The 17759-nt window shown below is 30.8% G+C and overlaps 2 protein-coding genes across 2 annotated transcripts; both read right to left on the reverse strand.

Moving 5' to 3' along the window:
• Nucleotides 1-7656: 7656 nt before the first annotated feature.
• Nucleotides 7657-9948, reverse strand: LOC145163549 (uncharacterized). Its single transcript, XM_079082381.1, has 5 exons — nt 9477-9948; nt 9234-9346; nt 8964-9135; nt 8259-8627; nt 7657-8123 (listed from the first exon to the last, which is right to left on the reverse strand). Exons 1-5 carry the CDS (start codon nt 9946-9948, stop codon nt 7657-7659), a joined length of 1593 nt encoding a protein of 530 aa, XP_078938507.1.
• On the reverse strand, nt 9949-11621 carry LOC145163550 (uncharacterized). Its single transcript, XM_079082382.1, has 3 exons — nt 11440-11621; nt 10754-11352; nt 9949-10694 (listed from the first exon to the last, which is right to left on the reverse strand). Exons 1-3 carry the CDS (start codon nt 11619-11621, stop codon nt 9949-9951), a joined length of 1527 nt encoding a protein of 508 aa, XP_078938508.1.
• Between the last annotated feature and the right edge of the window lie 6138 nt (nt 11622-17759).

The following is a 17759-nucleotide window of genomic DNA, read 5'->3' on the forward strand; positions in this document are numbered from 1 at the left end:
CCTACAACCATCATGTGACTAACTTTGTCAAAATCCCGAAATACCAAAAATACCCTCAAAGTCAAACTTGGTCAACCATGGTCAAAGTCAAGGTCAACAGTCCATGTTGATCCAACTCATCGAGTGCATCTAGCAACTTGTTGAGTTCCTTTAGTGTTCAAAAAACCGGGAAAAACCCTAGCCAACTCGCCGATTTATCTTATCAACTCGCCGAGTTTGTTCAGTATCCAGAAAGCGGGAAAACCCGATCCCACTCGTCGAGTTGTCGGGGTAACTCATCGAGTTTTCCAGTCTTAACATATTCAGCCCCTTCCAGTCGAATCTAAAGCCCCAAACTATAGATCTGGTCCCCTAGGGTTAAGATACGACGTAAAGTTGCCAACTTTACATCCATGCAAGGCATCAAAGGGCTAAAAACACTTAAACAAAGCTTATCAAGGGACTTAGAGCATGAAGGAGGGCCAAGACTTGATAACATTGGAAACTTTAAGTCCACAAAGGCCCTGAGATGTCCATATCTGAAGCCATATCTTCATAACATGCTCAAATCCAAGAATGGTCCCAAACTAGGCTAATAATGGCCATAAAATTTCAAAGAAGAAGATCTAAGAAATAAAAGGTCAAGGTTTTGACTTTATACCTTAAAATGGATGTCACTACAGAGTAAACACCGGATCTACAGCCTCTTCCTTCAGCTATGCACCAACCACTTCAAGCTCCTTCACTTAAACACCAAAAAGACACTCCTTGAGCTCTCACACACTCAAAATGGTAGGAAAAGCACGAACTAGGGTTTCTCTGGATAAAGGGGGCGATAAGGGAGGCTAATAATGAGGCTTAAGGCCTTTAAATAGGGTACATGCCCTAAAAATTAGGGTTTTCCTTTCTAGCGTTTACTCGTCGAGTCAGGGCCTTCCAACTCGCCGAGTAGACCCTTAATCCCGCGTCCAAAATGATCCCTACACGACGAGTTGGAGCTCCCCAACTCGTCGAGTTCCAGTCTGAAACCCTAAAATTTTGAGAAATTAATGATACCTGAATCAAGTGTTACAGCTAGAAGCTATCAAACGCTCCCAAACACTCTGTGCCGAACAAGCCCTTAATCATAACTACTGTTGAGAAAGTTTCCTCATAGTCAACTCCTTGAGTCTGAGTAACCTTTCGCAACCAATCGAGTTTTATAAGTATATACGTTCCCATCCATGTTAGTCTTCTTCTTGAGGACCCATCTATACCCAATGGTTTTAAGGCCAAGTGTAGGATCAACTAGGTTCCATACTTGGTAATGAATCTCGTTTTCCATCACCTCTTTCCATTTTGCAGCCTCTAGGCCCGAACCCTTTTAGTTAACAACAATCCACCACACAGAGAAGCGGTAAGTGAAAATGACATACATCCAACGTTCATTTACGTTGTTTCCTTACACGTCTCTAATAGCATGACTCCATGAATGAGGCATAGTCTTGATTCGATTAACGATCATTTATTTAATTTAATTATCTTTAATTAACTTTTTATTAATTAATATTTAAATCCTTATCTTCATATCAAATAGGCATATCTATATTCTTATTTTAATTAATCAGATTTAAACATATTTAGATACTAGTTAAAACTAAAGATAAGCCCTAAATACGAAAATCTACCAAAAAATCTGAAACCATAAAACTCAACAGGGCGTGTCGCGCCAGGCTAGGGCACGCCGCATCCTGCAATTAATAAGTTTTTTTTCGAAATTTTTCAGTTTTAAATCTTGTCCATGTAACAAAAACCTAAGGCTCTGGTACCATTGTTGGGTTTTCTATGCAACTCTACACTAGATTATGGCAGCGGAAACAAACAAAATCATCCTAAGTGTACATGCACCCTAGGATCTAAGTTTTACTATTATAGCAACGTACTTTTAAAACTAATCTAACAAGCTAAAAGAGAGAGGACTGAAACAATAACCTTTTGACAAATCCGATTTGTCCTTGAAGCTTGATTCCTTTGATCATTGGTTGCTCTTGAATGACTAGTCTCTGTAGGTCTCCATATTGAAATTTAATATAGAAACTTATAGTGAAAGATTGAAAATGTTCAATATATATATATATATATATATATATATATATATATATATATATATATATATATATATATATATATATATATATATATATATATATATATATATATATATCACAACATATTTAAAAAAACAAACACCACACAAATTCTTAACCATTGTCTAAGATAAATGCTAAGAAAAATCCACCCAAAAAAATTTCGTATCTGCATACACACACATGCATATTCATATACACATATGTACACAAAGAGATAATATGCACCGAAAAAACAACACCAAACAAACATACAAGCGGTGACTAAGACAATTATAACTTTTTTAAATATGGATATGCACATAGGTAAAAATGTTAAGATTTTTTTAGCACGCTACTTAGTCGATCCTAAAAGGTTTGTGTCGTATTTTTTTGAAAAATATTGTGCAGTAAAAAAGTTATCATTTTAAGTGGAGTCCAAATATTTTAAGAACCCAAAAAATGATAGGAACAACAAGGTATAAATATGATATGATACCGATTTATTTTTCCTCAAATTGTTTACCGTTCCAATTATAATTTGAACAAAAAATTTACTATTCGTATCGTAACAAATATATTTGGTACCAACCTGTTTGGTTACCAACAAGTGTGATGTATACAAATCAGTAAAAATATATATCAACTTTTTTCTATTATTCAAATTATAGTTAAAAACCAGAAAAACATATGAAAATTGTTAAAGACTAGCAAAGAAATGTGACAATTTTATAGAAAATTAAAGAAATTAATAAAGTAATTATTTTAGTTTACTAAATAATTAAATTAAATAAATTTTTAGATTTTTTTTTAATTTAATATGGTATTAACTATTGATTGCGTTTAAATGACTAATATCATCCTCTTAAAATTGTAAATACTAAACAAAGTCGAAGATTAATATGTATGTGTGTTTATATATATATATATATATATATATATATATATATATATATATATATATATATATATATATATATATATATATATATATATGAATGGGTTGGTACGATAATACCGTGTATTTAGAAGTTTGTATCGTTGTCGTACAATGATTACTCAATTGATACGACATTACCAACCAAACATGTTGACTACAAAATATATTGGTAGCTAACTTTCTTGAATCGGTTGGTGGCATGTTAGATGATTTTTTGTGGTATACATTTGAGAGCCTAAGGAACCACGACAGGCTTGTAAACGGACCAAACATTTGGCAAATTGTTCGTGAATCGTTTGGTAGTGCTTTCGTTTATATTCGTTTATGTAATAAACAAACAAACGAATATGAAGATTATTTTTTTTTTGTTTTTTTTATGAACAATGACCTTCGTTGTTTAAGTTCGTTTTTTAATGTTCGTTTACATTCATTCATTTACATTTATGTTTGTTAACATTTTTTATGATATTATATATGTTGATCTTCAATGATGTTTGAGAATTGATGAATCATGATGGTCTTTAACATAAAAATAATCAATCGGTTGTTTATAATTAATTTAATTGTTAATATGATGTTGGTGTTAATACATTGTCTAATAAAAGATGGTGAATTTGTATGCGACCAGCCTAAAGTGTGAAACTTTTCAAGTTTGATTTTTTGTGTCAATATATGGCTAGGTTCATTTGTAATATATTGTGTCAATATATAACACAATCTTGGCCATTAGATTACCAAATTGAATGGTTAAGATTCTTAATGGATGATAGTAACTAAAAGGGATAAATTAATTAGTTTCTAAAATAAAAATTTTAAAAAGGTATTGTGGACATCTTATGTTTATTTATGATCATCAATATTATTCATTTTTTCAGGTAAATCTCTTTTATCGCAATCTCTTTTTTAACCATTGTATGCAATTTCTCAACTTCTGCTTTAAGACTTTTAAGTTCGCTTTTGAACAATACAAACCCATTTTGCCCATCAGCAACCTCGTAATCAGCCCAAGTAGTAGTAACACAATGATCAAACCCATCCATAATCATCCAAGAATTATCATAACACTAGCCAAAAATCTTAATTACTTGATTAATTTTAGCCAAAAAAACAGAATATTAATAAAAATAACTACTAAAATTGCAGGTGATTAATGTCACCTATGATCTTAGCTATGTTACCAGCGATTTGGCCTTAATGGGCTATGAAATCTGCCGTCTTCGGCCCATGTGCTCATACTATATAAAGTTATAACTTTAAAATTATAAAATCAGCAAATAATCTTTATTTTTAAACTTTCAACTTAAAAAAATAATATTCTCTGGTCTCTTTAACGTAAAATGATGATATTTTATAAAACATAGTCAACAGTTTACCTATTTGAGAAAAGATTTGATTATGCAATCATATTTACACAAAAAAAAAAACAATTGTTTAAAAAAAACAAAAAGGTTGATAAGCATTTAGTTGAATAAATTGCATCGTCTGCTAAGAGGAATGAATCTGGTAACGACTATCATATTGTCATGTTTTATGTCATTAAGGGAGTGTTATTCATCTTTTTTGGTTATGATTTTTGTTTTATTTGTGCTGCAATTAAATGGTTGGTTATTCTTTAAAATTATAAAATAATCGTTAAACAAGATTAGATGCATCCACTTTGGTTTATGATAATTGATAACTTTCTAACTAAATTTAGAGCACAATATTAATTCAATTGCTTAAAAAAATGAAATTGACTTGAAATTGCAGGTGGCTTTATGCCATCTGTGGTTTCATAAAAAAAATCTGAAAATTGAGGCTTTTTATACTTTTACATTATTGGACTAGGAAAGGAGATGAAGAACATGGGTTGATTTCATAGCCCACATAGGGAAATCTTACGTCACATAGGTGAAATCAATGATGGTTTCAATCATATGTGATTTGAGTTGCTATCTTTTGAAAAACCAGTTTTTTTTTTTTTTTTTTTTTTTTTGGCTAAAATTGATCAAGTCATTAAGATTTTTGTGTATTTTTATAATATCTCTAGTTTAAATGGCTTAGGACCATAATCCACATATATATATATATATATATATATATATATATATATATATATATATATATATATATATATATATATATATATATATATATTTTAAATAATAACCACACCCTAGGTATAACAATAGCCATAAGATATAACATCTGTCAAAAACTTCCTACGATGCCAAAAATCGATCCAATATACTCAAATACTTTTTACCTCCCATAAGTACCTCAACTAACCTTGCATGAAAATTAAAATTATTGAAATCACCGACATAGTTACTATAAGACCAAAAGGAGTGGCTACGGTGGAGACTATAGTCTCCCTACCACATTATCACGAACACTACCCCTCCACTGCCGTCTGGGTGCGGTGGAGGCCGCACTACGGTACTCCATGGCCGCGCTTCCTTCTCCATTTTCCAAACCAATTGACGGTCATAATTTTAAATAAATATATTTTTTTTCCTGTTTAACCTTTAACAATTCCTATTTAAACCTTTCAAACCTTATAATTTTTTTTATATATATCTTTCTACTACTTTTCCTCTCAAAAAAATTTAAAAATGTTGTCGTCCGATTCTTCTGAAGATTTTGATGTTACGTTTGATGTTGTTGTAGCTGCTGCTAAATTGGCGGAACAAACGTATGAAGTTGCATGCAGTAGCACAGCCGGAAGTGCTGAACGGAGAACCCGGAGATATATTTACAGAAATCATGAAGAACAAACCAACTCTTGATACAAGACTACTTTCAAAAGAATGCCACTTTTCAAGGGTACTACTTCCGAAGAAGTTTCAGAATGTTCAAACCTTTGTACGAATGTATAGTCGAAAATCTAACGAGGGAGTGTGATTTTTTCCAACAACGTCCCGATTCTAGAAGTACACCCTGTTTCACTCCTTTACAAAAATGCACAGCTGCACTTCGTCAGTTAGCATATGGCATCACGTCTGATGCGTTGGACGAGAGTTTTAGGATGTCCGCTAGGACTGCACGAGATAGTCTCCATTATTTTTGCAAAACTATTATTCAACTTTATGGCCAAAATATTTGCGTAAGCTTACACGCAATGACATAATCAAATTGCAATCTCATAATACTAGCGTATATGGCTTTCCTTAAATGTTAGGAAGTTTAGATTGTCTACATTGGGCATGGGAAAGTTGCCCTACCTCACACCATAGTCAATTTACTCGAGATGATCATGGTCATCCAACGGTCATACTTGAAGTAGTGGCATCACATGATCTGTGGATTTGACATGTTTTTTTGGTTCTCCTGGATCGCTTAACGACATTAACGTTCTTAATCATTCACCTATATTTAACAACATATACTACAGATCTGTACCAGATTCTTCTGACCAATTGCGTGGAACACCATATAAATATGGTTATTATCTAGTTGATGGGATCTATCCTGGGTATGCAGTTTTTGTTAAATCATTTACGTTTCCGCATGATATTCGATGGAAAAAATTCAAGAAAGCTCAAGAAAGAGCTAGGAAGGATGTCGAGCGGGCTTTTGGAGCTCTCAAGAAACGTTGGTTCATATTGAAAAAACCAACAATTTTGTCAGCGAGGAAAAAATGCAGGAAGTCATGTATGCATGTATAATACTGCATAATATGATTATCGAAGACGAATGAAGAGTGATATGTGATTATGATGAGCATGAAACCATCCCCGAGACACAAGCAATAGAAATTGATGGCAACGAGTACATGGAAAAGAGAGCAGAGATCCGTTCCAATGAAACATTTCACAATCTCCGTATGGACTTGGTGGAACACATTTACGAGATTCAACACATTAACCTCAATTTGGATCCCCCGGATGACCCGAAAAACAACTTCTCGGAGGACGATTTCATGTAGTTCGTTTGGGTTTATTTATTTATTTATTTTTATTTTTCTACTTTTTTTTAAGTTTCTAGGTTTTTTCAGTGTGATGTTTTTTTTAAGTGATTGCAATGTAATGAGTTTTTTTAATTAATGAAATATTTTGTTTTTGATTAAAAATAAAAAAATTTATTATTCAAAAGAAAAAAATATTAAGTATGTCACCACTCCTTGGATGTGTCGCCGACGTGTCACTGCAGTTTCATAAGAAAATGTGACACCATTCCCTCCGGCCTAAAGAAACTGTCATGTATCTCTTTGTACCATCTCTAACAACATTCAAGTCCCCAAATAGAATTATTTTCAACTACGGTTAGTAAGTTAGTTATTGATATGATAACTTTTAAATAAAATTATTATTATTTAAAAAATGTATTACCTTTTATAAACTAACGAGGTTATAACCCGTGGGCACCACGGGTTAGAAATTAAAATTTATTTTTTTAATTAAATTATAACTTATTTATTTGAAATTGATAATTGATAATAAAATCTATACTAATTAAAGTGTATATGTTTCGCAGTAATATGATAATGACATAATTATTGGTTGAAATTACGAACCTTTAGTGGTTTGAATATGCAATTGGTATTTTGTATTTGTAGATATGCAAAAAAGTTATAATTTTATAAAATGAAATATAATTTTAACTAAAACGAATACTGAAATTTATATAAATAATAAAATTGTACAAAGGTTTTTACAAATTTCTAAAAACTTCTTTATACACAATATTTGATGTTTTATTTGTTAGTCTACCATCTTTATCTAAAATCAACAATTTTAATCCTTGTCTACTTTGAACTCTGGATAAAGCAACGTACAATTGACCATGTGTAAAAACAGGATCCTTGAGAAACAAACCAACCTTCGATAAAGACTGTCCTTGGCTCTTATTAATTGTCATTGCAAAACACACAGTTAATGGAAATTGTCTTCTTTGGAATTTGAAAGGGATCTTGTCTTCAGAAGGAGTTAAAGACATTCTTAGAATAGAAGTCTGGTTTCCAATATTACTTCCAGTTAAGATAACTGTCTCAATAACACGTTTGCCCAAAGATATAACCTGTAGTCTAGTCCCATTACATAATCCATTTTTCTGATCAATGTTTCTCAATAACATAACTGGAACACCGATTTTTAAAATGAGCTTATGGTTTGGCAGACCTGAGACTTTAAGACCATTTAAAACATCAGGTGACTATAAATTTGTATCAAACTTATCATGAAGAAACTCGGATCGGCATAGGCTATCTGTACTTAAGTATTCTGTTGGTTCTCCTGGAAACAATGACAACAAACGATCGTTTATTTCTTGGACAACTTCATTCTTGGGAGCAAGTATTGCTCTTTCTTGAAAATAATCAGGAATGTTGAAGTTTTCCAGTATAGAAGGATATACAAAACTAATTAATGAACCTATATGATCATGTGGATTAGTAATGACAATATCTTTAGGAATATCAACAATTGCTTCACCGTCATTCGGACCACCAAGATTACCTTCTCTCATGTCTAAAAGCCAAGTTGCAAAATCTCTTATTTGTTCAATAGAAGATGGATCGCTTCCAACTGTTAACCTCATGTTTTTGGTTAATTTATGAACTTTGCATTGTTGCCATAAATAAGAAGAACTTAAAGAAGCATTAACAATGTTTTGTCTACTGCCACCTGGAACAACATGTAGAATTTGTCTTAAATCACCTCCAAAGACAATCCCTTTCCCTCCAAATGGAATATTTGAATTCGTAGGATTGACACACTTTAATATATCCTTCAGAGTTCGATCTAAAGTTTCGAATGCATGCTTGTGAACCATGGGTGCTTCATCTCAAATGATCAATGAGGTTTTTCTTACTAAACTGGCAAGATCACTCTTTGGATTTATTCTACAAAAAGAATCCTCGGTAAGATTTATGGGAATTATAAACCGAGAGTGTGCTGTCCTGCCTCCAGTCAATAATAATGAAGCTATCCCACTTGAAGCAACATTTAAAACAATCTCACCTTGACCTCTAATTGCTGCAGAAATTGTCTTCCAAAGAAATGTCTTACCAGTTCCACCATAACCATAAACAAAAAATACACCTCCCCTATTATGTTTAACTGCATCCATGATATCAAGAAAAATGTCTCGTTGCTCGTTTGTTAATGCAACAAACAATCGATCAAACTCGTTCTTTAAATTGGGTATGTCATAATCTAGCTCCTCAGTAATAAGACGATTGTTTGAAGATGAAACAAAATCAGCATCTGGGGAGCTAGATTATGACATACCCAATTTAAAGTTGATCTTCCATAGTGTTTAAGACTGGAATTGTTACGGAGTAAAATTTGTTCTATCTCAAACAAAGTCAAGTTTTTAAGTTGATCTTCGTTTAGTGATAAACCTATACGGAAAATAATTTATTAATCAGAACGTATCAAAATAATAATTGATTGGGACATAAAATATAATTGAATTTATACTAAAATTGTAGATGATACTCTTTTAATAATAATGAGATAAAGTTATATTACCTGGAGACTTTAATCTCTGTTGTTGACTGTAAAGAATTCCATCTGATAGGTATTCCCAAGTGTTTTGCCAAACTATCTCTGGTTTACACAAACTGTTGGACAATAGCATCGTAGCAAATAAGAACCGTAGATAAAAACCAGATCCAGAAAGATTTGCTTCCTTAATTGCATCGATGAATTCTTTGTCATCATCTAAAAGTCCAAGAGTAGAACATGCATCTTTAAAAGAAGAACATAGTTCACCATTGACTGTGCGAATTTCTTCGAATGATTTAGGACCTTTCACTTTATTTAAAAGAATTCTTAAGAAATATGTTTCTCCAAGTTTAGGTGAAACAGAGTGAATTCTACCAACCGCATATCCAACTTTCCTTGGCTTCCAAATCAGATCTTTACGATGCCAAACAAACTTTGTAGGAAATTCAACATATATCGGCTTTCGTGCTTCTTTACTGATTTCATTACACTTCATCTATGATGTGAACATTGAAGAAGCAACTGAAGTTCGGTCAAGAACATCTTCAATGTCATCGTCTGCCTCATATACAACTTGTTGTTGATCGGGAAGATGAAAAGGTAGTCTAATCACATCAGGATATCTATAATGAACATCGTATTTAAAAATCCGCCATGATGCTTCACATGCAGAAATATATCTACAATCATAGTGTTCTTTAATTTCATCCACTGCATCGTTGTTATCGGAATCATTATTGCTTGGCACCATAGAAACAGTAGCTCTATTAGGACCCTTGTTTATATATTTAAACAAATACTTTATGGAAGATCCCTGCTTGCACCATTCAATATTAATGTGTGCCTGATATCTTTTCAACAGATATTTGTTGTATGGAACAACATTTTTGTTATCTAACTGAACACCAGATTTTTCAACAAAATGTCCATCATTTTTTCTCCTATATAAGGGAAAACCATTTGAATCAACTGAAGTATGATCACAAAATTGCTTTGGAAAGTTTTTAGAACACTTTCTGTCGACCATGCATGGGCAATTCAAATTTTCAGCTCCACATGGACCATGAATCATGAACTCCTTGACAAGTGAATACAATTCTGGATCATCATCGATATTTGGAATCTCAGCAGAAATAATGGGATCGATATCTTCAACAGTTGGAAGCTTGCAGTTAGCATGCATAAACAGACATACATGACTATGAGGTAAACCTCTTTTTTGAAATTCAATTGTATAAACCACTGCATGCAAAATATACAAATAAGTGCTTGGTGATTACGCAAATTCTCATAAGACTTACATCTAAGAATTTTTTGTTGGTTACGTATGAAAAATAGTCTGTCACTTTCAATCATGGTATATCCATCAACCAAAAATTGTTGGAACAACCTTTTTGCATTAAGAATCAGTGAGAACGATTGATCCCTGTCTTGAATTCTATAAGCGAAAAATTCTCTCATTGTACAGGTTGGGCGCTTGATATTACTTGAAGATGTAATACCTCTATGAAGGATATCAACTCTGTAACCATCATCGCCATATGGAAATAGTAATGGATACTGAAGAGCAAGGTAAGAAGGATGTAATTCACTGATACGCTGTAATAATCCTGATGAAGTTTGAACAGCGATATCTCTTTTTTCAATTGAATCACAAAAATCACCGACAACTAAAGCTGCAACCTCAGAAGAAGTTGGTAAGTTATACGTCCTTCCATCTTGTTCTCTTTTTCCAATTAATTTTAACTTCAAATTAACAAAAGGATTTTCATGAAGAGTGTCTCTTACCATCCTATAAGACTTGACCAACGCATTGTTCGAATCTAACATAACCTTCAAAAATTCTATAATTTGGAGATCATATGATCTTGAAGTTGATGTAGAATTGCTCGTTGGTCCACTGAAAATATTATCGACAATTATTTAATATTAGTAAAAAAATTAATGAATTGAAGTGAGTTATTAAAAGATAAATGCAAAAATATACCCAAAACTTGTCGATCTATTTGAAATCTCGTTCTCCGTATCATATATGTATAACTGACAGAATTTCGGTCTTGAACCAGGTGTAGGTAAAAGACTTCCCATACTATGATAATTTTGACCACTAAGTCTGAATATGTACGGTGCGTTGCCTCTGTTGATGGATGAATCAACTTTGCCTCCCATCGATGTAAACGAAAACATTGAATCGTAACGTCGAATGTTCTTCATGAAGTGTTTGCTTTTTGAATCTACCGATCTATACAAATTTCGGTAGGATGACGGTGCTTCTTTTAGGGGTGGTAGCTCAACTTTGCCGTAACCACAACACATGGAATAAGACGTATTGCCTTTTTTTTTTGCCCTCTAACCGATTCATCTTTCCATAATTTTGCATGACAAATCTGACATATAACAATCTGGTCTCCATGATCAAAGTAATCTGTTGTATGCAAAAAATATAAAAATTAATAAATAAAATAGAAAAAAATTAGAAAAAAAATTAATAGTATTAAAACTTTTCGAATTATGATCACCTTTGGATATACCGCGGAAAATATCTTCAATAATAAGATCATCTATGTTTTCTTCATCTAATGTCAAGTCAAACATAGGTATAGCGGATATAGAATGAGTCTTCCTTTTTAATTGATGTTTTCATTTTGGTAACTTGATTGATGAAGAATTATGGATTATTGTCGAACGATTGCTGGATGTCGTGGCATTACCAAACACTGAATTATTTTTGTTAATAGATAGTGGTGTTTGAAGGTTATTATTGAATATATAACTGCTTGAAAAAAATACAAATTACAAGGTTAGCAATTGGTATGATTTATATAAAAAGTGAAACATATATTTTTAAATTGGTGTATTTAGAAATACGTACCATTTGCAATGTTAGAAAATGGAGTTCTAACATTTATATTTGTTGAAGGAAAATTCCGAATTATTGTCGAACGATTAGTGGATACCGTGGCGGTACCAAACACATAATTATCTTTATTAGTAGATAGTGGTGTTTGAACTTTATTATTGAAAATATAATTGCCTGACAAAATTAAAATACAAATAAGAAAGTTAGAAATTGATATGAGTTATATAAATGTGAAGCATATATTTTTATATTTGTGTATATAGAAATACATACCATTTGAATTTGTTGAAAAGGGTGTTGTAACATTTATATTTGTTGAAGGAGGATTAATAATTGTATGTTGATATACAAATGATTTGACTGAGTTTATATTTTCCTTGTCTAAGGTAACATTTGTATAGTTATCTGTAGATATTAATCTTTGACAACGATTGTCTGTTATATAATGAGAAAAAATAGTTAGTAATAATAGAAATAATATTAATTATTAAAAAAGAATAAATTAAAGAGTCTTCAAATTTTTATATAAATTTTATATTAAAAAATAAATTGTAAGAAAAACGAATATAATTACCGTTATTTTACATGTAAGAAGCATGTGTAAAAGATGAATTCTGACGGGTTGATGAGGTAGGTAATATTTTGGATTTTTTATTATCCAAATATAATTTCCTAATTTTTCTCCTCTCTTTAGCGTTTGTAGATTCTTTAGTGTTATTTGAACCTGTAAAATAGTAGAAAACAATTTATTTGAACCTGTAAAGTTAAATAAAATTTTATTTTAATTTAATTATATATTTAAAATAATAATAAATAACATATTCAAAATAAATTAATAAAACATATAATCAATGAAAAATAAATTAAGAAAAATACCGTATTGGGTACAATGAATAACATGTGCAATAGGTGTACGATGAGAAAATGATGTGGTATATTGTTTTTTGGATTTCTGTTATCCAAATATAACTTTCTGCTTTTTCTTCTCTCTCTAGCGTCCGTTGCATTCATGTCATTGTTTGGTACGTCATCACAATAATAGAATACGGTTAAAAATAAAATTAATAATTTAAAAGTAACTGTTACAGACAATTGGTAGCTCATGTAATATGTATAAAATTGAATACACAAATTGAGTAATAATGAAATAGCAAATAATTTGGGGCCGGAACGGGTTAAAAGATATTTATAGGATAACCATAATAACGGTTTGGAATTAGCTACCCGTTTACTGAATATTAACGCTGGTAAAAAATGATCATTCCGGACCAAATAGTCATTTTTCCAAAAAAAAGTTATAATTTACAAAAACAACAAAAAAAAAAAGGTTAGATTACTGAATCGTAATAAATATTAATAATCTAAATCTTATTAAATAATCAATATCGAAACTAATACATACTTTATACCAATCTTTAAATATTAGGTTTTTAAAAATCAATTTACGCTTGCATGTCATACAGTTTATATGTATGCATTTTTCTAAATTGAGATTGAAATTATTTCCCTTTCAAAACCAATAAAATACATGGATTTATCATTTAAGTCTACTTTAGTTAATCTAATCACAAAAGGAATGTTTACACCGATTTTTTAATCACTTAGTAATACAACTTCATAGATGTCTTTTTGGGACAAACGATGTAAAAGAGAAAACTGAGAAGGTAACATACCTTCAAACGATGGAGGCACTTGTGCAGAATCAAAAGGAAAATTGTCGAAAGAGGATCAAGTTGCTGCGGTTACAGAATGAAAGCGGGGAAGTTTAGGCTATTATCGAACCGATGAAAGGCTTCTTAATATGCGTATTCAACAGGTAAAAAATTAGGGCTTTTTTTTTATGAAGATGAAATCTGCTTGAAATCGGATGGAAAAATTTCTCCTTATTCAATCCTGAGGTCATAAGACCTCTTTATGTATGTGAAAAAATAAATCCCGAATATCTCTCTGAAAAATTTAAGATCCCTCTAGTGTAATTCCAATTTCGTATTTCATACTTCCCGCTAGTGTAATTCCATTTTGTAAATGAGTTTATTTGTAGTTTCTAAAGTTTTTACAAGCAAGAATTATAGAATTGGATTTTGCAAACTCCTTACATCGATTAGGCAGCATTAGTGATGCAGGTTATTCTGTTATTTTGTTACACAAAATAAAAGTGTGTTTTAAGGGGTAATATAAAAAAATCTTGACAATATGTGTGATATTTGACTAACTTGACCACTTTTTTGATCGTTAGCAGAAGATGAGTTATTTATTAATAAAGTTTAAGCCTCTAGAGAGGGGGTATTTTGGGAATTTGTTTCAAGAATTCAGGTTAGAAGAATTGAGTATTAGGTGTAAATGCATAATGAATTGCATGTTTAATGAATCAGTGGTTTCTTAATCTGACCAAGTTAAAGGAGAGGGGCATTTTGGGATTTTTTTTTCAAGAATTCAAGTTAGAAGAATTCTAAACTTTAACCCTTGTTTCATTATAAGAAAAAGTCCATACATTAACCTGAATTTACTATTAGTCAAGCATTTACATTTTATTGTACATTCTACCTTTTGAAGTAATATTTATCAACCACACATTTTAACTACTTGACACCACAAATCTTTAGTTCGTCCATGTCTCCATCAATTTTTTTTATTGTGACTTGTTCATCTTTTTTATAAATCATAATAAATTCGTAACTGTTAGATTCTACTATAATAGTAGCTCATTAACAGTTTATATCATGATAACATACAAACATAATTTTGATGATCAGTTCTAAATGTGCCCTCTCAGGTAACTCATGTATAATACTTTAAATCGAACCTACTATCATTGCTTAAATATTGTTAATGTGCCCTTTCAGTTCTAAATGTGCCCTCTCAGTTCTAAATTTTGATGATCTGTCCGGAACCTAAAAAAAATCATACATTTTAATATAACGCAGTTTTGAAAAATTACTATGATTGGTTTTAAAATATGCAAAAATCTACAAAAACGTATATTTATTGCCATAATATAAGTATTGCTATAAATAGAGTCCAGTTTTGACAATTCACTTTGGGAATTGAACATATCTTAAAACAATTCATTAAACAGTGAATATTTTTATGGTCATTCGTTTTCTATATAAAAAAAATCAGTAATTTTCATTCGTTTTCCCTTTTAAAGAGGTACCAATGACTTTAAATAATCTAAACCAAAAATATATGTTTTTAGACTTTTTACATTATTTTTTTCTGTATATATTTTTTAAAATGAAAATTCAATTTATTACACATGTTTTTCTTTTTATGTTACAGTGTATCATTAATATTGTATTTATTTTCCTTATTTATGTTTCTGAGACCTTCATTTCTATAAAAAAAAAAACTACCGTAAAAAATCCAATATTTACAGTAGCAAACAATCTAACAACCTTGAAAGTACATCATTGTTTTGTTGATAAGTGATTCTCCTGTCATTTCATTTCAAAAAAATAGTCATTGTATCAATAGAAATGATTGTTAATAAAAAAAATGCCAAATTTATGTCATAAAAAACCAAACATGACATCTGTTAATAAAGATTGTAGTTGGAGAATATTGCTTATTATCATTATAAATGCAGGAGCTATAGATAACTCTCTAACTGACCAGGCATTAATCGATGGCTGCTCATTACTTCCTATGATCACTAAACTTGGTGATGAATATATGAAGTGGGCGAATCTTTACACCATGGATAAAAGACATAATCAAATTATAAACGATCATAAACAGGTATATTTATTTATTTTATAGCAATTCTCATCATATGCGAATCCAAGAGTTATGTTATCAATAAGCATTCATTTTAGGGATAATTATGAATGTAGCATGAAACAACCATTTTAAAAATAATAAGAATTCAAAGGAAACAAATGTTTGAACAATGAAAAACCACAAGGTGAAAAAACCAGAATGAAAAAATTAAAAGAAGTAATTGTTAATGTAAATGCAAAATGGAATACCAATTCAATTCCCCACCAAAAGATAAATCAATCATTTTTCTCCAACTTTACCTTCAACAACTGTTTTCCTGGACCATCTGGAGATATTTTTGGAGTTTTTGATGATGATAAGTGATCATTCGACTCTAAATCAAAAACTTCTTCCAGATTTCTCTTTAAGATCGATGTTGTGGTTAAACTCTTCATCGGGCTTGTTGTCTCGTTTTTGTCGAGAGTGGAAGGAGTAATGTTATCGTCCGTTCCAGAAATTGCATCCTAAAAAAATTTAATCATATAATATAATTATTTAAAAAATGGAATAGTTTATTAGCGAATATGTGAAAATTTAATATGTAATTAACCTTTAAATTTTTGATATCTTGAGATTGCAAATCGGCTGAACCAAAATCTAACAATTGTGAGTTAGAAGGTTGTATATTACAAAAAATTAACAATTAAAAATAAAATAATGTACTAAAAAGTAAAAGAATATATAAATAAAAAACAACCAAAAATAAGTAATATAATAACCTGTAAATCGTTCAACTTATTTTGAAGTTGTTCTATTATACTCGCATTGTCACTGATTCTAGCAATACCATACTGGTTGCTTTTTTTGGACACATTGAAATTTGTAACTGAAATTTTAAAGGGCAATTTCAAACCTTTCAATGCATTTATTTCACCCGGATAGAAATCAAGACTGTCTCCACGTTGCAATTAAAAATAATTAAAAAAAATTGTTTAAAGTGATTGTATATAAGAATATTTTTTTGATTATCATTAAAAAAGGGAAAGTAACCTCGATCATTTTTTTAACCAACTCTTTTGCTGATTGCTTCAACATATACTTTCCATCTCTCTCAAACATGGTTAGGGTTAGAGTTCCAGTATTATCTTACACACGTATAGGAATCATAAACCTATAAAAAAATAAAATCAAAAACAATATTAAATTTATGATAAACATTGATTATTATATAGTTAATTATGATTCAATTGTAAACTAACAACCTTGGAACAACCGAAGTGGCATCTTTTGTGCAATTTCCATTATGACATACATAAGATTTGGTTTGATGAGCATCACTTTCATCTGATGGAAGTGATTTCCTAAAACCGTTGGTACATGCTTGATAATACCATTTTTTATTCTGTAAAATTCCCTTTATAGTGCCCACTATAATGAAATCACATTTCTACAAATAAAAGATGTGTACTTTAAATAAACATACATAACACAAACATAAAAAAGCACAAGCACACAATCAAGAAATTTAAAACCAACAATTTAGATTGAAACAAACAATAAGACATCAAATACCTCAACGGGTTCCCAAACCTCAGCGATAGCATTCAACTTATTTTTTACCATGAAATCATCATATTCAGAAAGTTGATTGGATGGAATAACTGAAAATGTATTTGTAGATGAATCTGGACCATCATCTCCATCCAAACTGTTATGTATACAAAATAATATATTAGTCACGTAAAGTA

This window comes from Lactuca virosa, chromosome 3, assembly GCF_052849685.1.
Source record: "Lactuca virosa cultivar CGN04683 chromosome 3, Lactuca_virosa_CGN04683_v6, whole genome shotgun sequence".
Classification (NCBI taxonomy): domain Eukaryota; kingdom Viridiplantae; phylum Streptophyta; class Magnoliopsida; order Asterales; family Asteraceae; genus Lactuca; species Lactuca virosa.